A 21,002-nucleotide genomic window follows, 5' to 3' on the forward strand; every position below is an offset into this window, starting at 1 on the left:
TTAGCAAAAAAGGGACCACTTAGCATTTAACATATCAAGACTCATATCCTTAAGATTTCCTAGGTGGTAAAGTTCACATAATAGCAAGCATTAAGCAAGCACTTTAAGAGAAGTCCCTGTGCCCCTTTAAACAGAAATGAACTCCAACAGCTTTGTGGGTGGCCCAAACAGCTAAAGCTGTCCTACAGATAATTATCTGCAATGCTCCCAGGATGTCCTTTTCTGGTCAACACTCCCTGGCTTTGTCCTCTGCCAAGGGAGCCAAGCAGAGACACAAGAAAAGACACAGATGGAGAAACAATCTCAAAGAGATAACCTAAACACAGGGCAAAAAATTCTCCCTTGAGTCCTGTCCAGTGAGCATCTGGTGTAGAGTGTGACTTAAAGACTCCCTGTTCAGAGCAACTTATTCTTCTTCTATGCACAGCTTTCCCAATTTTTTTTTTTGTTTCAGTAAACATTTTATCTAAGCAAAGAAATATAAAAAAAAAAGTATTTTCAAATGAAATAAACATTGCATGCTTCGCAACGTTTTACATCCTCTCTTGGGTCAACACCAGATCAAACTGACCTAAGCTCAGAAAAACAAACAAAGGGAGAGAAAGATGATGAGAAAGCTCATCTTTCCAAATTCCTCGCTAGCTGGTGCTATGTGAGCGTGTGCATCATATGTAAATTCAAGTGTGCATTCTAGAAAATACAGAATAAAACCCACCATATTGCCTATGACAGACGGAGTGGGAAAATCATAAATGGTGAATAAGGATTGAGCACTCCAGAGGATAAGCAGCACAACAGCCAAAAATGCGAACAAATGGATTTTTTCACCATGAGCTGCTGCTGTGGAGGACCACAAGCAGTCCATATGCTGCTCAGCACTTGTCAATCACTCTTGAACTGACGCATTCCACATATAAAAAACCCTTCCAGAAGCACCAGCAGTACCACAGCAGGCCACAGCTAACAACCCCACTCACTCAGAATCTGGTCTTCAAAGATACTGAAACTTCATGGCCCATCACTGTATCATCCAAAGACTTGCCTGACCATGCTTCCTTCTCAAATGCTCTTTTCCTGTTGTTCCAAGATACTCAGTATCCTGGTGCTTTGCAGAATTTGACTAATCACATTCAAATGGCTACAGTGCACTAAAGCAGAAAATCTACCTGGTTCAGGCCTTTCCAGCCATCTTAATTTTGGAAGCCCTCTGACTCTGAAGAATCTGGACAAATTCCCTCACTATTTTCAATCTGTCAAGCGCCAGATGATTTTCAAAGGAAAAAAAATACCTATTGCTCCTGATGAAATGATGTGGAAATTGGATTTTTGATGCCTCCAAACACCTGACTACCTGAACATGTTTTCCAAGAGATTTCCAAGGGGTCTGGACTGTACCCAGGAAGAACATTTGTACTGCTTCTATAAGAGAAGATCCCTGGGCTACAATAGGTAAGTCCTCAAGCAAGATGGTGCACTGAATAAACACCATATGTTCCACAAAGACTGGAACAAATGGGCAAGTTGGTAATTCAGACTGCTGAAGGGCAGCAGAGAAAGGAGAAGATAACATGGGCAGAGATGAACAACCTACTATTGGCGTGAACCCAGTATATGAAATTAAGGGGTATTTTTATAATTTACTACATCACCAAATACAGAATCTCATTAGTGGCTTTTTTAATACTTGGCAAAGCCTTATCAGGTTATTCCAGTTCAGAGCAATTATTTTTTATTTAAACAGCAAGTACAATTTCTAGATGACTTCCTCCTAAAGGCCAAATGCATTTTCTCAGTACTAACAGCTACTTATTTTAACCATTGTGGAGATATATAACAAAAGCAGGCTATTAAATCAGGAACTCACCATGATGCTAATTGACAAATCATTTGTAAAACTGAAAGTTGCTCCTCCACTACAACTCTCACCACAAATGAAAAGAAAAATAGAATAATAAACCAAACAAACAAATTATACCCCAGAATGTGTACTGTTATGAAATTAAGATTCCCATGCAAACACTGAACTAGCTCCCTTCCAGTAAACCATTCAGCTGATTCCTCATACAACCAACACATCTCAGCACATTTGGCTTTGCCATCATCACCATAAAGCAGCCAGCACTGAGGCTAGCTGCTTCCATCTCCCTCTTCCTCACATATCCTCCCACCATTCCATTTTAGTTTATTCCATTATTAGTTTAAGAACACTGACTTTATTACCCCTGCTACTTTTTAATCAAAAATAACCCAACCAAAAACCCAGCCCATGTGTGGCCAACTGAATTTTATTGCTGATAAAAAGCAACAAAAGAAAAATTTGCCACTACTATGATTCATAGCAACATCTCCTGGCCATAGGAAATAATACGGCCCAGCCAAGCATGGCAGCATTAATGAACCATTCAAAACCACTCCTTATTTGGATGAAGATGACAATGGCAGGACCAGATTTCTCTGTTTGGATTTGAATGCATCTGAGGATGCTCCCAAACCACCTCCTCCTTTACCAGTAGGTCATCGCCAACTTCCTCTACAGCTATACACACAAAACATATTGGCCACTTACCCTGTAGACCTCCTCAAGCAGAAGTTTAGCACAGTTCTGGCCAAGTTCCTCAGGAAGCACAGCTGATCCCTGCCCCTGAGGGTTTGAGGCTAACTCAGCACTGAGAACACTGCCATTGATGGTTTCTGCTATAAGGCACAGGCCAAAACCTGGTGATCTGAAAGAAAAGGAAAAAGTACTTTTAAGAAGAAAAAAAGAAAAAAAAAAAAAAAAATTGAGTAAGAAGCCAACTATTCCCTGTCAACCTTCTCCTTAAGTCACAAACAGCTCCTCTCAGAGGAGAATACTGTGAAACTGGACTTTCTGACAAATTTCCTGTTCTGTACATTCAATTCACCCTGGGAAGAAAACAACAAACATTAATGACAGTATTTAAAAGTCTAACCCTGTGCCATTTTCCCCAGATCCACTGTGCTGGTTATTCCTGGCACAAACAACAACAAAAGAATAAACCATCCCAACCTCAGAAATACCCTCCTCTACTAAAAAAATAAAAATAAAAATAAATAAATGTGGAAAACAAGAATCTTAACTCATGTTTGATGTACATTTTAAAGGTATCTTGAGTTCCTCCTCTGCAACATTCAAAAAAGCAAAAGTTTCTTAAGGGACCAAGCTCTTTCCCTGGAAGCTTCAATATTTAGCAGGCATTTATACAGCAGCAAGAAGGAGAATAATTAAAAAAAGAGTTTGATCCACGTTCCTGGTATTTCAAATAACTTGTTTTCACTTTCAGTTCAATACTATCCAAATCATTACAATCATGTAAGAATTCTGAACATAAGATTTAATGAAAGAAACAAAACACCCCATTTTCCTTAAAGCTTAAGATCCTCCAAATGCTACTGTGAGAGTTCAGACAAACTTCTGCTACAGGAAAAATCACAGAGGGCTGACTAAAGCTTGCTGAGAAATCAAAAGGTTGTCAGGAAGGAAAAGAAGTCACATGATCCTCTTACTTATAGTCTCTGGAAGAGCAACAATAGCTAGCCATTCAAAATATGACTAACATAACTTCAGTCAATATATAGGATTTCCAAGTTTTGGGTTCCTGCTGTCTCTACTACCCAAACTTTTTAATTAAAATAGTCCCACTGATCCAGAACTGTGAGGAATGTCATCAACAACACACATAATTAAACCACCAATACACACAAATTCTCCCAGTGCCAGAAAAACAACAGTTCCTCCAGACACATATCAGTAGGATGGGAACAAAAGAAATAATGTGTGGGAAGCACTGATACAACTGCCTGCACTTGCTGAGCAATACAGAAACTATGTTAAAGATGTTTCTCTTCTCCTTTTCTTCCTCTGAAAGAGATCTGGAGAGCAATATCTGTTACAGACCGCCTGATCAAGGAGAACCTGGGGATGAAGCACTCCACAGACAGATAGGAAAAGCCTCACACTCACAGGCCCTTGTTCTCATGGGTGACTTCAACCACCCTGACATCTGTTGGAAGGACGGTACGGCCCAGCACAAGCAATCCAGGAGGTTCCTCGATTGTGTGGAAGACAACTTCCTTCTGCAAGTAACAGAGGAGCCGACAAGGAGAGGTGACATGCTTGACCTCGTGCTCACCAACAGGGAAGGGCTCATTGGAAATGTGACTCTCCGGGGCAGCCTTGGATGCAGCAATCATGAGATGCTTGAATTTGAGATCCTCAGGACAGTGAGAAGAGCGTGCAGCAAGCTCACTGCCCTGGACTTCAAAAGAGCAGACTTTGGCCTCTTCAGAAACCTGCTTAGTAAGGTTCCATGGGATACAGCCCTAGAGGGCAGGGGGGCCCAAGACTGTTGGTTCATATTGAAGGATCACCTGCTACAAGCTCAGGAGTGCTGCATCCCAACCAGAAGGAAGTGCAGCAGGAGGGCAAGGAGACCTCCTTGGATGGATAAAGAGCTCCTGAGGAAAATTCAAATGAAAAAAGAGGCTTATAATAAGTGGAAGTAAGGACAGGCAGTCTGGGAAGAATACAGGGATGCTGTCTGGGAAGCTAGGGACCAGGTTAGGAAAGCTAAGGCCCAGTTAGAATTAAACCTGGCTAGGGGTATTAAGAATAACAGGAAGGGATTCTGTAGGTACACTACAAATAAAAGAGAGACTAGGGACAACGTAGGCTCCCTCAGGAAGCTCTCGGGAGAACTGGCTACACAGGATTTGGAGAAGGCTGAGGTTCTGAATGACTTCTTTGACTCAGTCTTCACTGGCAAATGCTCTGACCAAACCACCCAAGTCTTGGAAGGCAGACGCAGGGACTGTGAGAATGAAGACCTTGCACCCACTGTAGGAGAGGAACTGGTTCGAGACCATCTTAAAAATCTGAACGTGCACAAGTCCATGGGTCCTGATGAGATCCATCCGCGGGTCCTGAAGGAGCTGGTGAATGAAGTTGCAAAGCCGCTGGCCATCATATTTGAGAAATCATGGCAGTCAGGTGAAGTTCCCAATGACTGGAAAAAGGGAAATATAACCCCCATTTTCAAGAAGGGGAAAATGGATGACCTGGGGAATTACAGACCAGTCAGTCTCACCTCTGTGCCTGGCAAAATGTTGGAGCAGATTCTCCTGGAAGGCATGCTAAGGTACATGAAAATCAACAAGGTGCTTGGTGACAGCCAGCATGGCTTCACTAAGGGGAAATCCTGCCTGACCAATTTGGTGGCCTTCTATGATGGGGCTATAGAACGGATGGGCAGGGGTAGAGCAGTTGATGTCATCTACCTGGACTTGTGCAAAGCGTTCGACACTGTCCCACATGACATCCTTGTCTCTAAATTGGAGAGACATCAATTTGATGGATGGACCACTTGGTGGGTAAAGAACTGGCTGGATGGCTGCACACAAAGAGTTGTGGTCAATGGCTCAATGTCCAGCTGGAGACCAGTAACAAGTGGAGTCCTGCAGGGATCAGTGTTGGGACCAGTCTTGTTTAACATCTTCGTCACTGACATGGACAGTGGGATTGAGTGCGCCCTCAGCAAGTTTGCCAATGACACCAAGCTGTGTGGTTCAGTTGATACCCTGGAGGGAAGCAATGCCATTCAGAGGGACCCTGACACGCTTGTGAGTTGGGCTGATGCCAACCTCATGAAGTTTAACCATGACAAGTGCAAGGTTCTGCACCTGGGTCGGAGCAATCTCTGGCACAGCTACAGGTTGGGCAGAGAAGAGATTCAGAGCAGCCCTGTGGAGAAGGACTTGGGGGTGTTGGTTGATGAGAAAATGAACATGGGCCGGCAGTGTGTGCTTGCAGCCCAGAAAGCCAACCGTATCCTGATCTGCATCAAAAGGAGCAATGACCAGCAGGTTGAAGGAGGTGATCCTGCCCCTCTACTCTGCTCTCATGAGACCTCACCTGGAGTATTGTGAGCAGTTCTGGTGTCCTCAACATAAAAAGGACATGGAACTGTTGGAACAAGTCCAGCGAAGGGCCACAAGGATGATCAGGGGACTGGAACACCTCCCATATGAAGATGGGCTGAGGAAGTTGGGGCTGTTCAGCCTGGAGAAGAGAAGGCTGCATGGAGACTTCATAGCAGCCTTCCAGTATCTGGACCACAAGTTTAGATTGGATAAAAGGAGGAAATTCTTTCCTGTTAGGGTGGTGAGGCACTGGAATAGGTTGCCCAGGGAGGTTGTGAATGCTCCATTCCTGGCAGTGTTCAAGACCAGGTTGGACAAGGCCTTGGGTGATACGATTTAGCGTGAGGTGTCCCTGCCCATGGCAGGCGGGTTGGAACTAGATGATCTAAAGGTCCTTTCCAACCCTAATTATTGTATGATTCTATGACAAGAAAAGCCCCCCACCTTTGGTGCTGTTTTTTGGGTAAGTATCCTTTAATAACTAACTATACCCCTGGCAGATTTTGTTAGTGCCTGGGAGCATGTGGCACTTTTCCTAAATAAGAATTAAAATCTTCCAGTGCTTCATGTATGTTCTGACAGTATTAGGAAGCATCTGCACAGACAAACCTTTTGCTGCAAATGCTTAAAACAGAACTGGGAAGTTTTGGGGTTTTTTAAGAGATACATCATAGGTGGCAGAAGATGCTCAAATAATGTATTTCCTGAGGCTTTTGGCACCATGAAAGGGGTGTAGTTGGAAGCTTGATATTCTGAAATCAGGGCTTGGTTTGGTCAGCACACAGATGGGCTAAATGAGTCTTTGCTGGTCTTACTCATCACCAGAGGCAGCACTAGAAAACAACAAGACATATTGCTTTCCTTATTTGTTTTGCTCTAAGACTCACAAGCACTGCTAATCATGTAATAAAAAAGGCTTTGCCAAAGTGGCATGGTGTTAGCATCAGGTATACTGCAACTGCACTGGTGCCATGCTGAATGTCACAGCACAGCTGCATCAGAAACCTGTATGCACCAGCAAGGTAGAGAGGGATTCAGTTCCTCTTCCCATGCTATTATTTATTCCTCTGCATGGGCTACTCATGCAGGTAGTAAATGTAGTTCTGCTGCCATAATTCATTTGACTTTTTCACTTTACAGACCCCAAAACCACACAGCTCCCAGAAGAGTTTTGTTATTCTGATGACCGTAACAGTCTAAAACCACAAGACTTACTAACCTGGGATATTAAATATGATGAAGGGTTGGAAAAGAGGAAAAATACTTAAAATTGAGTAAACAAGTTTTAGATTTGTAAACTTGCAAACCTAACAAGTTTTCTTTAAGGTAATATTTCAAAAAGCAGAAACAGTGAAAAGAAAATGTGCATACTTGGATTTGAGCATACAGACAGAAGACAAACTAGTTAAGCAGAACTTCTTCAACCTCAACAAAAAGTAACAAGAGGACATCAAGCTGACAGACACCAGCAGAGTTGTCTGAATCACATCATCACTTCTGTGTTCTGATGGCAAACAAAATATGTTAAATACAGTAAATTAATGCCTCAAATTTCCAGTCCTCACTGGTGGAAGGACACTCCTTCAATTATTTATGTAAGGGTAAAGCAGAAAACAAAACAGCTCAAACACTTTTAGAACAGTTTGGTCCCATTTCCATTAGGATATGTATAGTCAAGCTTAAATGCTGGTTTTCACAACACACCTCTGATCTTAATCTCATTTCAAAGCAACAGGTTTAGAACTGAAGAGAGCTCAAGTCACCTTTAGTGCCAGTAATGATGTCGTATTACATTCCTTGTTTAAGAAAACACAAAACTTCTATTCCTGTACCATGAGTTAAACAGAAGTATCTACTGAATCACTCAATTTCTTCCCTGTGAGGAATTTTGAAATGAATTCAAATCTATTTCAGGTCAGCAAAATAGAAGACCATGGTATAAGAAACAGTAAAAGTACAGATCAGAATACCCTAGCAGATGAACCAACACAGAATTACATTTCTGTTCCCTGTGAATACTGGCTACTTACTTTCCAGAGCTGATCCCCTTCATATGATCCGTGTAGATATAAATGTCAGGAAGGAATTTATTCAGGATGCTCCTTGCAGATTCCACTATTCTGTTTGCCATCTGTGGTGACACTCTGACAGAATAGCTACATTTTCAAGCTAAGGAATTCATTGTGGTCACACAAGATATTTAAACCAGAGACTGACAAAGTGGCCAAGAGGTCCTAATGCATTCTATCAGAAACTGTGGTTTGTTCTATGCATCCATTCCTAAGTCCTGGTCCATCTTCTGTGCTTAAGCACACATGGATAAGTACTTTCGATAGTCTTTACCTGATATACCTTGAAATAAGGTACACAGAACATGTGCAGAGAAGTTTATTATGAGTAGTAAACATCTATTCTTGAAATGCCCTTCGATAATTTATAACTGCTGTTTTGTCAACCCATGCTTTCTTACTATGGGAAAGATCCTGTGTCCTCTCCTCTACATATACTATTTAGAAGATGGTGATGGGAGAAGTTTCTCTGAATTAGAAGTAGAAAGACAGGACTTCCTGCTGCTATCAGGGACAAATGGCATAGATGAAATTCAGTATTTTAAGAACAGAAAAAAGTAATTTAAAAAAAAAGCTAAAACCATCTTTCTTCTAACTGTGTTGCAGTGCTGTGAGGCTATCAAGTTCACTGATGCTCTAGTCACTCAGCATCTGAAGGTAGTGGTTCCAGGAAAGAAGAAATTACCACCTTCCTGCTCATCTCAACCCACATCTGCTCAGTATGTGGAGATGAACTGCCTTTGTGCCCTTTCACTCAGGTGCTGCTTCAGTGATATTCCCAACAGATCTTCAAACAAAGCACACTGTGCTCCGTGTTCCACCTCAACTAAAATGCAGACTCATGCTCTGCACATTTAACCACCCACCTGCACATATAAGCACAGAGCAGTGCAGAGTGACACATTCTCAAACCTACCAGCGAGCAGAAGGGAATTTTTTATTCTACAGATTTCTATTATATTTTCTTGTAGCACAGGTAAACAAAAAGATTTAAAATCTTAAGGCAAAATAATAAATTCTTAAGGGCAAAATAAGCATAAATAATCAGAAAACTGAACATTCTGCACAGCTGGTACATTCAGTATTTCAGATGACTGTAAAAGGTTGCTGCAACACAAGCTCCCCAGCTGTGAAGATCTGCTTAGCTGAATTATGAGCAAACAAAAATGTGCATGGGAAAGACCTAAGCACTTATCTTACCAGATGTTTTGTTTTCTACTGGCTTCAAGATGACATAACGGCTGAACTAAAACGAGACTGCTTCTCACTAGGCTTGAAAGCCAGTCATTAACCCTGAGAAAAAGCTGAGGAAAATCTAGAAGAAAGTGTAAAATCAAAAAACTGTAGTTCACACATATCAACCAAATCCAGCGATACCGGCCCAGAACGATACTGTGTTGCTTTGTATAAACATAGAATCATAGAATGGTTTGGGTTGGAAAGAATCTTAAGATCACCTAGTTCCAACACCCCTGAGGTGGGCAGGGACACCTCACACTAGATCATGCCATCCAAGACTCCGTTCAACCTCACCTTGAACACTGTCAGGGATAGAGCATTTACCACTTCCTTGGGCAACCTGTTCCAGTGCCTCACCACCCTCACAGTGAAGAACTTCTTCCTTACATCTAACCTAAACTTCTCCTAAACTTTAGTGCCCCAATGGCACTAAAGCCATTATCATTGCTTCTCCCTTCACACAGAAGCTGAGGATAATACTTTCTACAGAGGTAGATAAAAGCATAAGGAAATTACCTTCTTCATGGGAAGACCATGACAAGCACCACCAAAATCAGGAAGAGCTGCCTCCTTTTTATTTTACAGCACATATACCCAGTAAAATTGCCAAATGCATTCAAATGCTGCAGTTGGACACAAAGGTCAAAGTGTCCTGTTCTCACACACAGTTATGGTGGTATGCCATAAAGTAAAAAGAAGAATAGGGTTCAATTCTGCACCTCTGGCAGGAAACCTACCCCCATTCCCGCTTTCCTTTTGAGTCATCACAGGAGACTCACAAAAGATACCATATAGAAACCACAAGAGAAAAAAAACACCAAACCCAAAATATTAACTAGATGTGCAGTTCTGTTTGCAAAAGTGAATACTCCACGACAATCTTTGTGAAGTAGAACCTCTTCCGTTTCCAGATCTAATGGTACTACTGAAAGTGAAGTGCTAACAAGCTTTTCGTAACACAAAAAGTTCAGTTCACATCTGTGCAGTGAGGTATGAACTGAACTAAGATTTAAGCTCCCATCTAACATTCTGCAAGACTCATTAATAGCCAAGGTGTTCAATGCGTAAGAAAACTACTGCATTTACACAAAAGAATCCTATTTTGCTGCTATGTAATGGAAAGTATTTTAACTTTTTCTTGCTATTGAAAAGATTTGAAATAGTGCTGTTCAATTTCAAATATATTTGTCTGTTGACGCTTTTTGAACAGCAGCGTTCTGAACACAGCAGTTTTGAGACACCTGAAATCTAGTTGTGTGATCGATCGTTCTGTGCAGTGTCACCCTGTTATCTGGATACAGGCTCAGCAACATGGGTGTATTTCTATGTATTCTATGACTTCAAGTTGCAAGACTTACGTTTTTGAGGAAAAATCATTTAAAAGAAGCAAATAAACAAAAAAGGATACGCAGTTCCTCTGATGCGCTTGATTTTGCCTGGGTCTGTAAACTGAATAGGCTGCAAAACCCTTCTCACTGGGCAAGCAAACACTATTTCTCCACCCCCTTTGGGAGGCATTCCTCTCCGGTTGATCTAGGAATAACAGAGGAAAAAAAAAAGTTAGTAAAAAAAAGTAAGTAAAAAAGAAAAAAAAAAGGTTAGTAAAGAGCACAAAGAATGTACTTACATACTAAAAAATTACAGCTTTTATTTCACATATAATAAAATGTTACCATTAGGAGTATTAGGTGAACACAGGCAAGTGAAAGATACCCTAAAGGCAGAAATGGATTTTGCACCAAACCTGTAATCAAAAATTGGTTTATTTTTTCCTCCTCTCTCAAATACAGTAGGGCATGGCTTCTCAATGGAAAACAGAAACAACCAAGTAAAACCCCAGCATCTTTACCAGGAAGGCAACCTTGGTTTAAGACTGGTCTCTTAATAGAAAATCTGTACCTCGTCACCGAAGACAGTCTATAAGTGTTTGAGGCATAATATGTATATGGGGGACAAGAATGAACTCATTCCCACAGACAGCCCTGGCCAGACCAACTCTGTCCCATTGGCCCAGCCAGTGTCCACAGGGATGGGGATGGGACATTGGTCTGGGGTGGGGTCTGGGTTAGGAGGCTTATGGCCAGGCAGTGCTGTGAGGAGCTGGAGACTGACCCTGCTGCAGGGTCACTGGAGCAGGGGCTGATAAACCCAGAGTGGTAAGATGGAGTCCTGGGTCATGGGCAGGGCTGAGGTGGGGGCTCAGCAGAGACTAGTAAAGCAAAGACTAGTAGTGCAGCCAGAGCCTTCACACTTCATACAAAGTTAAGAACATACATGAGTGTTCTTAACTTTGAAAGTTTATAGTTTCTTTCTCCAACCTAAACCAAAACAAAGTAAGTATATTCTACATTCAGACCTATTTGGCTTATGAAGAACAAAGAATGTTTCTCAGACTGCAGAGATCTGAGACTAAGAAAAAGTCAGTGCCTTCTCCTTACCCTTTCTACCTATAGTCTTTGTGTCTCTTCTGCCATATCTTCAATCACTGTGTGGCTGGTATGCCCTCTAAAATATGACAAGAACTAGAAGCAACTTTAGAAATGTGTGTAACTACAACTAGGGACAGATACCAGCAGCAAGCATATGGCCCTGTGAAGCAGTGCAAAACTATCCTTTTAAATTGTGCTAGAAAAGAAAGGAACAAATTGTCTTACCTTGATTTCCAGACTTTTACCATCAATTCCAAACTTCTTCAGTAGGGGTAGAGCTGTTGCCTTAAGGACATCAACCTACATAACAAAGAAATAAGAAAGCAGACTCTTTATTGAAAGTTACATAAGTCAGTAATTTAAAAATCACTGCATTACAAGTTGCCTAACAAAGACAAGACTTCTCCATACTGGTATTTTATGGGAAGACATGAGAATGAAGCACAGAGCACTTCGGTTACTTTGAGACTACCACAGTATCCCATTACCCAAAAAGCTGCTAGAACAAGATACTGGTAGATGGAATTTCCTAATCTGTATTTGTTCTCCAGCCCGATTTTTACTTCTATTACTGCTCAGCTACAACAGCTAATTTGTTTCTCTGAACATAGTTATTGAAAAGAACTATATTCCTCTGTCATTGCTAAAATATTCTTACAGCTAAATAAACGATTGCAAAAACCTTTGCATTTTGGAGCAGGCCCTTGATTTAGCAGGAAAAATGTCATCCTGTCAAGAACTTTTTGTCATTTATGAGAAACAGAAGCTTTCAGTTAACTTCTGTTGAAACATTTAGAAGAATCTGAAGTGGGTGACACATCCATGCACACCCTTTGATCCAAATGCTCACCAGATCCAAGCCTAAGCAATATTTTCCTTGCAATTGCTCCTCCTAATTGCTGGGTTAAGACAACACTGACAGCCATCATCTTCTCTCTGCTGAAACTTCAGTAGTATTGCCAAAAGTGACAAAAATGATTTAGCAGTGCAACAGCGTAGGGAGTTACTGAAGACAAGCAGCCTGGGAGAGACAGGACCAGGACAGAATGACCCAAAAGAAACTAAATTTGTGTGAAGGAAGACAGCAGTTGTGGAGGCAGGAAAAAAAAGCTTAGACTTCTTCCCACACCTTCAGCCAGAACCACAATTTGAGTTTCACTCTCTCTTTGCAAGCCACTAACAAAGTGGCTCATACCTGACCTACAAAGCTGTGAAAAACCTGTTAGAAATACCTGAGTAGCTACAAGCATATGCTGCAGTCCTCATTTATGAAACCCTGTTGGCCAACACACTTCCTTTCTTACAGAGAGGCATTTAGCAGTATTTTTAATGATAGTGCCAATATTCAAGTATCTTCATAAAAAATGTCTCTATATCAATTATTAATTCTTTTTATATTTATGTATTTTATTCTTTTTACAACCAGGCTACCTTAATTTGGCCTCTCAGCAGTATTCATTAATCACACAAATTAGACTTTTAGAGCAAAAACCTTTACTAAAACGCATGTGCACACAGACAGACACACATGAATACCACTGGCAGAAGTTCCAACAAGCTGATATGGTTCACATTAAACTTACACAATATTCCTCCCTCTTTCTTATGAAACAACATATACCAGTAAAAAAAAGAAAAGCTTCAGTGTGTCAGCTAGGAACTGCCTTTCCCTCCTTCATTTCTGCTTTTCCAGTTCTTTGGACTGAAGTCTGTATCTCTGGAGAAGTCTTGCTGCATTAGCATTAGGCAGCTGGATCAATCTTGAGTCTGCTTTATCTGTCTCCAAAACTTTCAAGACTTGTCATAGCTTTTAGCCCTCAGACAAATTCCAGGTATGATACTTATGAAGTAACAGCCAGACACATAATAAGAGACTGTCTCTATTCCAAATCTGCGGCCTAAATAGAGAAGCATTTAAGAAGTGGAGATGGCTGTTCTACATAGTAGACGAATGGGAGTTCAGGCAGGAGAAGTTAAGTACTTCAGTGGAAGACACAACGCAATTAGCACAACCGAGACCTAAAACTGTATTTCCTATATTCAGCCATAAAACCATCCTTCAGCTCCCCTTGAAGGGCAGTTATCTCTGTTTCCAGGGTGGACAACACAACACCAAGTTGTACCAAAGCAAATGCACCAAACCACCAAAGGCCTCACTACAAATACCAACCACTTGCTAAGTCCCATAGACATTGCTTGTTCACAAATTATTATAAATACAAACTTTGCTCCTTCCAAAGATACCTACAATGAGTTAAAAAAAAGAAAAAAAGAAAGCCAGCATGAAAACAATTTCAGTTGAAAGACCCATGGAATAGCTGCATAAAAACTTCAACATTCCCAAACTTGAACATTAAGAACAATTATTGTAAAGCCAGGTTACTGCAGCACTGTGTATCTGTCAGGATAACAGTATGCAGAGAAAGAAAGTTAACTAAGAGCTATCATTTGCATGCCACCTCCACTGCCTTCAAAAGGCACTTCACAAAGACACCCGCACATACTTTCTACATAGAGAAACTGGAAACTGCCACAACTCTATACTCCAGTCCCACATGGCTGGTCCCACAAACTCTCCATGGTCAGGTATCATCAGCAGTCACACATTAAAACATAATGCAGACATAGGCTGCCAGTGAACAGATCAGGCAGGTACTCAAAAGCCATCTCCTACTGGCAAGTGTGAGTCAAAGCAGCATCCCTCTCACTCACGATGTATCACTCACACAGTGCTATCGCCAAGGTCCAACCTGAGCAAGTGCACATTACCTTCTATTTCAGTGGCCACGGTACTCTTTCAGAAGGGTGTCAGCTGCCAGAGCTTTCCACTGCACCCCACCAGTGGGCTATAAACATATATAAACAAATACTAACAGAAACACATACTCGTATTTATATTGCAGAAACTCAGCCTGACCTGCACCTCACTGAACTGAGCTGAAGTCTTCCCTTCCACAAGCTAATCTTCAGAAACGCCCTTCCTCTCACTTTGACCGCTTTCACTCTCCCTACACCAGGAAATCTGCCATGTTCCCTCTGCCCTGGTAAGGGGTCTCTGACAAAGAGCAACCTTAAACCCACAACACAGCAATCCCATCCAACAGGTATTTTTGAGGCTGTGTAAAAGCTGAGTGGATTTCAGAAAGCCCAGCAGAGGTCAGCCTATCTGCTAGCTGCGACCATGAGATAAAGGTCCCACTTTTCTGGCTGCACACATACTCCTGCTATTTATTTTGCAAATGCCTCCTTGAGAAGATGCAGGCTTACAGCTCTTTACCTTTTTGCCAGTTAGTTGAGCTGGCATAGGGAAGCCTCTGAAAAGTGTGCGGGTACTGGAGTATGCAGGACTATGCATATTGTGCATTTCAGCAGATGGCTGAAATCAGATATGAAGGGAGGATGGGCAGGACTGCCTTCTCTTTTCAAGCACAAACACCTTCTCCCTACTAAAAAACAAAAGCTCAAATCAATTTAAAACCAAGTTACAATTTACTTAAGCATAAAAAAAACAGGGTAGCACCTAAACTTGTGGTTTTAGTTTTAGCAACCTGCAGAGCTATATGCTATACAGAACACCTGGTAAAATTCGTTAAAGTAGTTTACTGACGTGCACAAAGTTTAGTGTTTAGTCAGGCAATAAAAAGACATAAATAAGGTTTAAACCCATTTTAGTAACTGGTATTTAGTTATGGACACTTAAAATGTTACCACACAGGAGAGTCACACTAATGACAGCTGTGCTTCTACAGCACAATGAAGTTTAGATACAACTCCTTAGCATAGAATCATAGAATGTTTCAGGTTGGAAAAGACCTTAAGATCATCTAGTTCCAACCCCCCTGCCATGAGCAGGGATGCCTCACACTAAACTGTGTCACCCAAGGCTCTGTTCAAGGCCAGGCTGGACATCGCCAGGGATGAAGCATTTACCACTTCTCTGGGCAACCTGTCCCAGTGCCTCACCACTTTCACTGTAAAGAACTTCTTCCTTGTATCTAACATAAATCTCCCTTGTTCCAGTTTAAACCCATTAACCCTTGTCCTATCGCTACAGTCCCTGATGAAGAGTCCCTCCCCAGCATCCCTGTAGGCCCCCTTCAGACACTGGAAGGCTGCTATGAGGTCTCCACGCAGCCTTCTCTGCTCCAGGCTGAACAGCCCCAACTTTCTCAGCCTGTCTTCATATGTGAGCTGCTCCAGTCCCCTGATCATCCTCAAGGCCTCCTCTGGACTTGCTCCAACAGCTCCATGTCCTTCTTACGTTAAGGACACCAGAACTCAAGTGAGACCTTAGGAGAGCAGAGTACAGGGGCAGGATCAGCCCCTTTGACCTGCCGGTCATGCATGCATATCTGCATTTTATTTACATTTAGTGTCAAACCATCTATGTCTGAACTCTGGCTGGTCAAGCCCCCTTCAAGTAAAAACTAACTGACTCAAATTCTTGCACCCACTTCAAATAAAACTGCTTAAACTCTATGGGCCCATGTGGGCAATTTGCATAATGAAGATGAGTTGCTTTGATGGGTGTCCAAACTTACGTGACAGCAGTATTAAAATTGGACTACTCTTGGTCTGCAAATTCTTCAAGAAGTCCTCCATTGTGATTAAAAAGATGCAGTCAACCAAAACAGACATATTTTGATTCTTACTACTTAACATTTAAGTACTTTTCATCATGGTGGTTGAAAAGTTAAGAAAGCATGCATTCCATTTTGTTTTTTATCCCCCTTTTCCCCTTTTTCTTTCTGACAATACTCTGTATAACTCACTTCAATCATCCTTTGGCCCACATGGGTCTCACAGAACCACAGGTGAGAGAATGAGTTTTTTAAATGACAAGAGTAGACAGCTGAAAAGCTATAAATACCAGCAGGACTCAGAGGCTCATTAAATATCTGCAATTGCACCTCACAGTAATTGCATTCATTTAGACTGGTTATATTTTCAAATGACAATGTGTCCGGAGTAAAGGCAGTCTCCAAAAACCATTCAAAAGGTAAACAGCAATGCTGTTCTCCAAAAGGTTTTTTTTGGGGGGGGGGGGGGAAGTATAACCACTAACCATTAGTCCAGTGTTTTAATCCCATCTTATCCATAGCTCATTTTTTAACAATACTATTAAAAAAAAGGACTGTAAATCAGCAGTAACAGAACTCGAGGCAATTTCAAAGTAATTTGATCTACCACACCTTCTAGCGTCTTTCTAAAGAATCAAAGTGATTAGATAATTTTACTACTATAATTTCATAATTGTCATGTGATATCTGTTTCTAACAGAAAGAAGGGTTCACAGCAGCATGGTGTAACTGTGTCCAACATCCAACAGAAGGGAAAGATTCCTGCCTTGTCACATGCAAATCTTAAAGACTATTTCCTCTTTTTACAGTAAAAAAACATGTGGGGTAGGAAAAACAACTCATCTAATTTCTAACAGAACAGGAAAAGCAAACGAGTGGCCTGGCCTCACACTGCATTTAAAGGGAGCTTCCAGGGGAGAAGACAGAAGAGTACAGAACTAGAAGTTAAAAGGTGGATTACAAACTGCAGTGTGGAGGTGATGCAGAAAGGGAACAATTTAGCAGATGCTTCTTTGATTCAAAGAGTTTTCTGCAGATGCAGTAGGCAGATGCACTGGAGAGTTCTGTGTATGAGGGATGATAAAAATGCATTATATTTTAGACATTTCTTCCTAATATATTTTTTAAGGAAGAAATCCTCCTCTGTTACCTAAATTTTATTACATACCGAAGGATCTACTTGGTCATTTGTTACTCCCCTCAGGACAATCTTCAATGGATGCTTCATGAAAGGTGCCAAGCAGAGCAGACTTTCCAAATAGTAGCCAATACCACGAGTGGGGCTGCAGTCATGTTCCAATGAGCCGCCATACAGAAGACCAGGCAGATAATACAGGGTGGTACCTGGGGAAGACGCCGGGCGAGCAAAACAAATGAGAGCACTATCAGCATGCTTGCCATCACTACAGCATAAAGACAATTTGCAATGATGTATACAAACAAATTGCAAACAGAAGAATTTATGACAGATGGTAGCACTTCCAGCAGGCTGTTACTGTCTGCACTTAATAAACAGACCAATGTGTGTCTGTTTGTCTCACATATCACATCTTTTTTCCCCCCTTCTCCCCAAAACTCAAGGGTCTCTTAGCCATTCCCAAAATGCTGATACAAGCAGACATGATTCCCCACAGCAGCTAAATAGTCACCAGACCATCAAGTCATCATGGTCTCAGCATATCTGGTGGTAGCTCATCTGCTTACTGACCAACCACAATCCTTAAAATCCTTACCAAAATAAAAAAAACAAAACAAACCCAAACAACAACAAAAAAAAACAACCCAAAGAAAAAAACCCCACAACCCAATCAACTAACCAACCAACCCACCAACCCAGAAAAGGACAAGAACCAGATGAGATTTTTATGTGGGATGCTTCTCACTCAAACCAACCCCTTTTCTGAGCATGACTAGGCAAACAGTCTTGTTTCAAAGTTTACTTTTGTAGAAGTCAGATGTTGCCTTCTACAAAAAACTATTCTGGCTCAGAAAGACCTTCTCCCACTACAAATCCTGCATACCACATAAAACATTAATTTTTGTTCTTAGTCAACAGAGTTTTCTTAACTCTGCATTTTGGTGGAGCACTGGTCTTCCTGGATGCCACCAATCACCAATCACTAAACAACTTCTCAGCTTGGTTATTTCTGATCTTCTCAGTTAGTGATATCTGAACACCTACCTCTGTCAAGCTGAAACTCTGATTTCACTATAAGACTTGATAAAAGGCCAGAAGACCAGAACAGCAAAAGACTACAGATCTCACCTGTCTGGTTTATTTCAATCCGAGAACCATTGGTCACTTTGTCTATCAGGCGAATAAAACTGGCTTCAAAATCTAAGGAGTAGAACAAAGACAGAATTTTAAAGTGCCTTAAATTTATTCCTGGAAAAACAATAAGAAACTTCAACACAACACTTGTACATTCTCCCTTCCCTGCCTTTTGTGACAGTAAGGCTACCCTCACTCTTCAACTTGCTATGGTATACTTCTACCACATGAGAAAAGGAGATTAGCTATAATATCAGATATGTTAATTTGAGCCTCCGCGCGTACAGGCATCTCCAGTCAACTGGGATGCCCCTAGATGTGACACTCCTCAACCCAGAATGCAGTGAGTGATACAAGCTGACAATTCTGACCACAGAGCTACCTGCAGAAACTGCAGTTTTTTAGTATTTGCATAGTACGATTGATGGCCCAGTCACACAATGCTGGTTCTTCTCTCTGTTAGGATAATTTCTAAACCCCAAGTTTACATGACAGTTCTGGGACCTCTTCCAGCACAAGAGTGCATCCTTGTGAATACATCTCTCCCTCTTGGCAAACAAACCTATAGAAGAGCTTTCATTGCAGATGTTCCAGTCACGAAAAGCAGAGAGAACTGCATGCTGAATCACCAACACAGGTCAGGGCCTGTTATTACTCTTCTGTTATAGTTACAATTTACACTTTAACTCATATACGAAAAAGGCAATTCAAACACCTTTTTTTAAAAAAACACATTGCAAACCCTATAACTTTAAACACCATCAAACATCCCATAGTAATAACAAATACTTTGAGTCATGTCAGATGTTACAGAAAGCACACAGGAATGTTTTGACAGTAAGAATTCCTATTTATGATGGAGGCCTCCTCAGGAGGCAGAGTAATATCTATGCTGGTCCTACCCCTGTTCTTAATTTTGTACCTTGCCCAAAAAATAACTGAGCACCACAATAATGTTTCTTCCTCAACCTCTATTCTACTGTCTCCTTACTTCAGTTTAATGAGCATATTTGCTTTGGGGTGCCAAAGGTCCTGTGTAGGAAAGAAGAGGGTACTCCCTATGCAACGTTTCCCTCAAAGGGTCCACAGTGTCAGCAACTTTCAAAAATGAGCACTAAATGAACTTCACGTGTTTCACCTTTACCGCTATTTGAGCAAACCCCAGATAAAAAATGAAGCATAAAACCAGCTCCACTGAAACTGTGGGAACTTGGGCTCCCACGGAGGGATGTGGAGCTTGACGCTGGGCATGCAGCTGAAAGTGACGGCTGAAGAGCCAGCAGAGCCTGCACCTTTCGAGTGAAGAGCCCAGCTGTACAGCGAGCGGGCCAGCGCCGGGGCTGCGAGCGGGACTCGCACCATGCCAGAGAAGACGCGTGGCCACGGGTGAAGGTACAGCCGCGGGGCCGCCGTCGCAGATTTGTCTCTCCGCCGCACACCGGCTTCCCTCGACACACAGCGAGAGCCGCCCCACTCCTCGCCTGCGCGTCTTCCATCCCCCGCGCCTCACCCAAACCGCAGACCCGATATCCACGAGGACAGCCCAGGGTGACACGGCGCCGGCGACTCGCGGCCTGCACCGAGTGCGCAGGCCGTCCGGAGGAGACACCAGAGCCTCCGCCACCTCGCTGTTTCTTGCCAGTAAGGTGCCAGGGCCGCCCGCAGCCACCCCCCGACCTCTCCCCTGGCGTCCGCCGGGGCCCCGCTCACCGCGGAGCCCGGGATCCTCCTCCTTGGCGCGGATCTTGCGAATCTTAATCGGCCGCCCGCTGAGCGTGGCCAGCACCAGGCGCTGCCGCAGGAAGTTGCAACCCGCGTAGCTGAGGCACTGCGTCTCGCCCGCCATGCCGCAAACACGCGGTGGCGCGCAGGAAGTACGCCAGAAGCGCTGCGGTCAAAGGGCGCCCTTACGGCCGCTATGGGGCGGTGCTGGATGAGGCGGGGCGAGGGGCGGAGCGGGGCGGGGCGGGGCGGGACTGGACTGGACCGGAGCCGTGGTCGTGGTCTCAGTCGTCGCCGTTATTCGCCTCAGCAGGGACGGTGCCGCTGGTGGCACTCGTCCCTACGGCGAGCGGGCCGACCTTGGAAAGGTGAGTCGGTTGATAGCAAGGCGGTAGCCATTGCCTCTGGTCTTGTTTCTGCTCTCCATATCTTCATAGTTTTAACCGAAGATTTAAATGTTTAAAAGCATCGATGTCTGAGTAACTGGAGCCGGTCCCGCGGCGCGCGCCCCCACTCCTGGCTGAGGCTCGAGACCGACACTGTGGCGGCAGCGTGCTCGCTGCACTGCGGAGCGTGACGGGGCGGATGCGCCGGGGGCCTCCCCCTCCACAGCGGGTTAGTTTCTGGGAGGGGGTTCCTTCAGCCACCCTTTTCGGGAATGGGCGGGATCTCCAGCCTTGACGTCAGCTAGTTTGACAGCCTTCATGGCAGTGGCGCAGCCTTGGGTCCTTTGAGAGAGACTGAGTGAACCTTC

At 42.9% G+C, this 21,002-nt stretch overlaps 1 protein-coding gene across 1 annotated transcript in view; it reads right to left on the reverse strand.

The window, feature by feature from the left end:
• Positions 1–20,416, reverse strand: part of RCL1 (RNA terminal phosphate cyclase like 1) — a 29,925-nt gene extending 9,509 nt beyond the window's left edge. The window contains exons 1-7 of the mRNA XM_061473095.1: positions 20,237–20,416; positions 18,521–18,592; positions 17,423–17,598; positions 11,900–11,974; positions 10,654–10,778; positions 7,968–8,093; positions 2,567–2,723 (exon numbers count right to left, since the gene is read on the reverse strand). Of these exons, the coding sequence (XP_061329079.1) occupies positions 2,567–2,723; positions 7,968–8,093; positions 10,654–10,778; positions 11,900–11,974; positions 17,423–17,598; positions 18,521–18,592; positions 20,237–20,372 (867 nt within the window). The 5' untranslated portion in view covers positions 20,373–20,416. The remainder of the gene's footprint in view (positions 1–2,566; positions 2,724–7,967; positions 8,094–10,653; positions 10,779–11,899; positions 11,975–17,422; positions 17,599–18,520; positions 18,593–20,236) is intronic.
• Between the last annotated feature and the right edge of the window lie 586 nt (positions 20,417–21,002).

Source organism: Pezoporus flaviventris, unplaced genomic scaffold, assembly GCF_033815535.1.
Source record: "Pezoporus flaviventris isolate CSIRO_AGI_PZ_B2104156 unplaced genomic scaffold, CSIRO_AGI_Pfla_v1 ptg000076l, whole genome shotgun sequence".
Lineage (NCBI taxonomy): Eukaryota > Metazoa > Chordata > Aves > Psittaciformes > Psittacidae > Pezoporus > Pezoporus flaviventris.